Genomic DNA, 5,794 nt, shown 5'->3' with positions numbered 1-5,794 from the left:
TGACCAGTTGGAAATCAGGAAACCGCTCACAGCGCCAGCCTCCCTCCAGCTCCAGTCCTGCCCCCAGGCCCCTCAAGGCACCCAACCCCCACCGCCTGCCCTCTGGCCCCTGGGGTGCCTCCATGCCTCCCCACACCTGCTCCCCAGATGGCGTCCTGTCAGGGGCGGCCCTCCCCGGCCCCTGCTCTCCTCGCTCTCGTGCGTGCGTGTGTGGTCACAGCTCCCTCCCAGGTCTCTCCTCTCACACCGTCGTGACCCTCATGACCAGCTCTCGGCTGCCGCCCTGGGGGGTCCGCTGTTCATGAGGTCTTAAGTGACTCAAGATGTGCAGGATGGTGTAAGCACAGTGGTGATCGGACAGAGGGCCTGAGGGGTGGCCGGCCGCCCGGGCAGGGCCTTCCTCAGGGCCAGCGGTGCCCGCAGCCTCCTCTCCGGAGCGGGGCGCGTTGGCCTGGGTGGACGAGGACATCCGGGCGTTGGTCCTGCCTCCTGCCTTTTGATCCTCCAGGTCTTTCGTCTTGTCATAGTTCAGCACTTTCCATTGCTGGTTGACAGCCTGCCACCGTTTAAAGATGCGGTACACGGAGGGTCCCTCGTGGATGATGAGGCCTGGACAGCAGGGAGAAGAGAAAAACAAAGGCGAGTAAGAGATAGCAGCTCACTGCCGGGAGAAACGAGTCTCCCTCTGTTTATAAGTGAGTATAGGCATCGGGTAAGCCAGATTTATATTGGTTTGATTTGTTCTTTTCAAACCTACCTTTCAGCTCTGGGCCACACGGCAACCATCCTTACATTTCTAGGCTCAGCAAGTCTTTGGGAGCATGTGGAAGGCCGCCACACCGAGGGTGCGAAATAGTGGGGCACATACATGCAGTGCTTTTTCCTCTGCCTCTGCTCTATCCCTCCTTCTCCTTGGCCTGACAATATCCAAATTCATTGTCCATTAAGGCGTAATACAAATATCTTTTTCTCCCTCTGCCCTGTGTCTGTGGCACCTGGCACTTAGCAGATGTTGACTGAATCCCGTGCCTTTACCATAAAAGAAACCCTATGGTCATTCCATATCTGCTGAATGTCCGAAATTCCACCGATCACCTCTTGGCTATTTAACAAAAAGCCCAGTGCTACTAATATACACACATTGCTGGCAGAGCGAACTCTGGCATGGTTCTATTGGCCAGGGGCAGTGTAGAGTCAGAAACGAGCTGTGTCAGACAACCAGGAAACTAAATATTGTGTGCCTACTATGTGCTAGGCACTAGGGATAGCGCAGTGAACAGGACAGGCAGAGTCCTGCCCTCAGAGAGCTGGAGTGGAGAGACACACAACAGACACGGAAACAAACCAATAAGACTATTTCAGGCACGGACACATGCTATGAGGAAGATAAAACAGGGGGAAGTAGCCACTGCCTGCAGACACTGAGAGTCCTGTTCGATGGAGACGGTAGTAAGGGCTTGTGAGGGAGGTGATATCTGAGTTGAGACTTAATTTCTTTTTTTTTTTCGTTTTCTTTCTTTTTCTTTTTTTTTTCCGGCCGGGCCACGCAGCTTGTCGGATCTTAGTTCCCCGACCAGGGATTGAACCTGGGCCACAGCCATGAAAGCGCTGAGTCCTAACCACCGGACCACCAGGGAATTCCCTTGAGTTGAGACTTAAATGATGAGAAGGAGGGATCCATGTAAAGTCTGGAGAGAGAGCACGTTAGTGGTAAGAGCTGTAGGCACAAAGGCCAGGAAGTGGGAATGGAAGGCACCCGGCTCAGAAAGGAGGTCAGTGTGGCCAGGGCGCAGGGAATGAGTGAATGAGTGGGCAGTGCAGGGAGATGGGGGTCAGAGGCCAGTCTATGATAAGGCCTTATAGGCCATGGCAAGGGATTTATATTCTATCTTGAGTATAAGGGGAAGCCATTGAAGGGCTGTAATAGGAGGACGATGTGGTCTGATATACCCTTCAGAAAGGTCATCCTGGTTCCTGTGAAACAATAGACTGAAGAGGGACCAAGAGTAGATGCCGAAGACCGAGGAAGTGATGTAGTGATGCAACTCGGCAATGATGGACGCTTAGACTAAGGTGTAGCAGCGGAGGAAGTGAGAGGCCACTGGAGTCAGGATGTATGTTGGGGGCAGAGCTGACAGACTTGCTGGCAGGTGAGGTGAGTCAAGAGAAAACTCTGAAGCTTCTGGCCTCAGCAGCTAGATGAGTATTGGTGTCATTGACTGAGGTACGGTAGGCGTGAGGGTCAGGGGTGCGGATCTGTGTGGTGGTGGCAGCCACTGTATTAGATTCCAATTGTTGCTGTAACAGATCGCCACATATTCAGTGGCTTGAAACCGCACAGATGTATTCTCCTGCGGTTCTGAAAATCAGAAGTCGGAAAATCAGTGTCCCTGGGCTAAAGTGAAAGTGTCAGCAGGGCTGTTTTTTCCCTGGTGGCTTTGAGGGGAGAATCTATTTCCTTGCCTTTTTTCAGCTTTCAGAAGTTGCCTGTGTTCCTTGCCACTTCCTTGCATCACCGCCCTTTTCTTCTGATGTCACATCTCCTACTCCTCTCCTGTCATTGAGTCTCCCTCTGCCTTTCTCTTATGAGAACACTTTGATCACATTGGGTCCACTTGAATAATCCATGAAACTCTACCTGTTACAAGATTCTTAGATTAGTCACATCTGCAAAGTCCCCTTTGCCATATAAGGTAACATTAACAGGGACTAGGACCTGGGTGTCTTGGGGGATCATTATTCAGCCTACTACATTCATTAATAGTTATATTTTGGTTACGGTAAATTTAAGACACCTGATAGGAATCTCAATAGAAGGGCTAGGTAGGCAGTTGGACGTATGAGTCTGAAGCTTAGGGAGAGGTCTTGCCTGAAGCTTCTGGTAATATGGAGGTTTGGTGGAGGCAGAGCCGGGAAGGGAGTTTCTGAAGGAGCAATAAATAGTGTAGAAGCAAGACCAGCAAGTGTGGAGACCCAGAAGTCTAGAGAAGGGCATGTTTCATGAAAGAGAGTGTGATAACTCCTGGAAATGCTGTTTAGAGGTCAGCTCAAGTGCAATGAGGATGAGGACGAAATTAGCTTGGTGGGCACAGAGGAGGTAGGAGGAAAGATGCAATAGTGGGAAAATCAGGTAGCTCTCATCCAAGTGCACCTGTTTCTTCCATGAAGTCATCAGCTAAGGTGGGAAGGGATAAGGCAGGAAAGTGTTGAAGATTTGTGGGGAGAAGAGAAGGTGGAAAATAATTATCTTGCAGAGTGAGAGAATGAATTTACAAGGGAGAGGTGGTAGAATTATCTGACAGGGTTGAGCACCTATCTGAGATTTATGGCCACAACTTAAAGTGGGTCTAGTCATTGGTTGGGTGGTTTTAATTAGCATAGACTGTCTTTCCAGGTAAGTATGGCAGGAGAGAGAGTGGGACATGAGAATTATGGATGTTTGCAAAGGGAGCAGTTATCATGTTGGCCCATGGAGTCTAGACCGGGAAGGATGGAAGTAAGAACACAAAGGGACAAGGAATAATGAAAATGGAGAAGTGGAAAGTGATAGGGTCAATGCCAAGAGGTTTCTATGAATTTGGAGAATTGCTAGAGTCAGTGAACTACAAGGATAGGGGGTGATGATCAGAGAGTGGGGTGTTTAAATCCAGATTTTGAAGGGATGGGGTTCTCGGCCATGATGAGCACTAGGGAGTGACCACTTGAACGGGGCTGAGGTGGGCTGGAGGGAAAGTTCCGGAATAATGAGGAAGGCAGGGAGTTGGCTAGATTATCTGCATCAGCCATCCTCATCCTCTGATAGAACATCCTCAGTTCTATCAGACCAAATGCCCCCTTTTTATAACAAATTATAACAAATATATTTTAATATCCCCTTTTCTGTTCTGAAATGAAACTTACAAAATAATCCAAGCTACTATGGTTTCTTTTTTTAATTAATATAATGCCCTAACAGATTATATAAAGAAGAACAAAGGGGACGTCATTTTATAACACGATAATATAAATTTCAGTATAAATGCTGGGGCACAGCCACTTTAGAAAAGAAATCAAAAACCTCATACATTTGCAAAATGCCCCCTAGGGGATGGGAACACCTCTTCCAAGGACCACTGATCTACAGAGATGCTGAGACAGGTATGGTGGGAGGGAGTGTGTGAGCCAGGTGCACAGGGGATGTGAGGAGTGAGTAGGCAGTCAGCAGCCAGCAGCATCAAGAAGGTCAAAGGGCTGGTGAAGTATGATGACATTCACTTCAAAGGAGCTGGGGCTTCTGAAAGATAAAGGAAGAGAGGCAGTTTGCAGATGGTAATGGGGAGCAAGGAGGACTCACCCCACCTCCAGGCCCCCAGGATACAGTGTCCTGGAGACAGAGCAGCCACCACTTAAGACAGCCATGCAAGAAACAATGTCCTCAGGAGACAGCTTTATTTCAATTAAAGGATGAGGAAAGGAACGTTCGGAAGAGAGGTTGCCAGTGGTGGATGATGAGGTCCAGAGGGCATGTGGAAGGGCTGGGAAGAAAGGGCCAGTAAAAGGATGAGAAACATAGGAAAGGGATGATTGTCCATATGGTGAAGATGGTTTGGGAGGCTGGACTCACGGTGAGTGAGATGACTGGGGATGAGGTACAGTGGGATTCTCTTGCATCGCTGTAAATCCAGGGGCGGCTGGTCTGTCCCCTGCGAGGAAGAGCTGATTCATAGGAGCAAACAGCAATGAGTCACTCCAGCCAACTCCACGTCAAGCAAAGAGACTGGATGGGAACATCTCAAAGCCTCTGCAACCTCCAACACGCTGTGATTCTAGGAGACAAGACAGCCACCCACTGCTACTCTTTCCTCCGGGACTCCGACAGCTCCTAAAATTGTACTTTGTACAACAGGTCTTCGAGCGTTCACTGAAGGAGGGACAGCCTCCCTGTAGCCCAGTTGTTCCTAATCTTTTAGATCATGTGCCCCTTTGAGGATCTGATGAAAGCTAAGGACCACATTCCTGGAAAAAAACCCAGACACGTGAACTGTCGTTATGATTTTAGTGGGTTCATAAATCTCCTTTGGACCACCTGTGGACCCCTTGATCTCCTGCCTGGCTCTGGACAAGGAGACTTCCTCTCTGCCCACTTTCTCACCCTCTCCCAATGTGCCAACTCTCATCGCTTCCTTCAACCTTTTGAATACATGCCTATGCACCCTTGGCACTGCAGTGCTCACTTGTTCATTTATTTCACAAGCCTTGTTTGAACACTGTTATGCCCTTTCCCCTAGATTGTAAGCCCGTCGAGGACAGGGATCAGATACGGTTGAGGCTTGGGCAGCTAATACAGTATTGAGAGCTTAATGAAGCCTTGGTGATGATGGAGGACATAGGGGCCTTTGCGGGGGTGTGGGGGGAATCAGGATTTTCTGAAGCCCCAAACTCACTGTTTCCAATAAGAGTCACTACACTCGATTCTTAATTAGCTTCTTAATCAGACAATTTTACCCTGATTGAAGAGCGTGGCTTAAATTTCTGGTCTGAATGCTACCTCCTCATTATCTGTCTAGTGTTCAGGAAATAATTAAACCATTTTAATGGATAGATGGCTGAAGGGAAGGAAGGTGCACCTGTTTTTGTAGATAATGCTTGTTTGGCAAAAGTTGGAAAAGCACAAACTACCTCATTCGCATCCACTCCCTAGCCCTCTCTCTGCTTCCTGCTCTACAGATTACTTATCCATTCCTTGAGCTGCAGAATCTTTTTTTTTTTTTTTTTTTTTTTTTTCCCCGGGCCCCCCCCTTTTGGGGCCTCCCCC

General features: G+C 48.8%; 1 protein-coding gene across 1 annotated transcript in view; it reads right to left on the bottom strand.

Annotated features, from left to right (window-relative positions):
- Positions 1 to 241: 241 nt before the first annotated feature.
- MARCHF4 (membrane associated ring-CH-type finger 4) overlaps positions 242 to 5,794 on the bottom strand; it is a 104,738-nt gene continuing 99,185 nt past the window's right edge. The window contains exon 4 of the mRNA XM_024763313.1: positions 242 to 609. Coding sequence (XP_024619081.1) covers positions 242 to 609 — 368 coding nt within the window. The remainder of the gene's footprint in view (positions 610 to 5,794) is intronic.

Source organism: Neophocaena asiaeorientalis, unplaced genomic scaffold, assembly GCF_003031525.2.
Source record: "Neophocaena asiaeorientalis asiaeorientalis breed wild unplaced genomic scaffold, Neophocaena_asiaeorientalis_V1.1 scaffold86, whole genome shotgun sequence".
Lineage (NCBI taxonomy): Eukaryota > Metazoa > Chordata > Mammalia > Artiodactyla > Phocoenidae > Neophocaena > Neophocaena asiaeorientalis.
The sequence above is the reverse complement of the archived record's forward strand: the minus strand, read 5'-3'. Positions and strand labels throughout refer to the sequence as shown.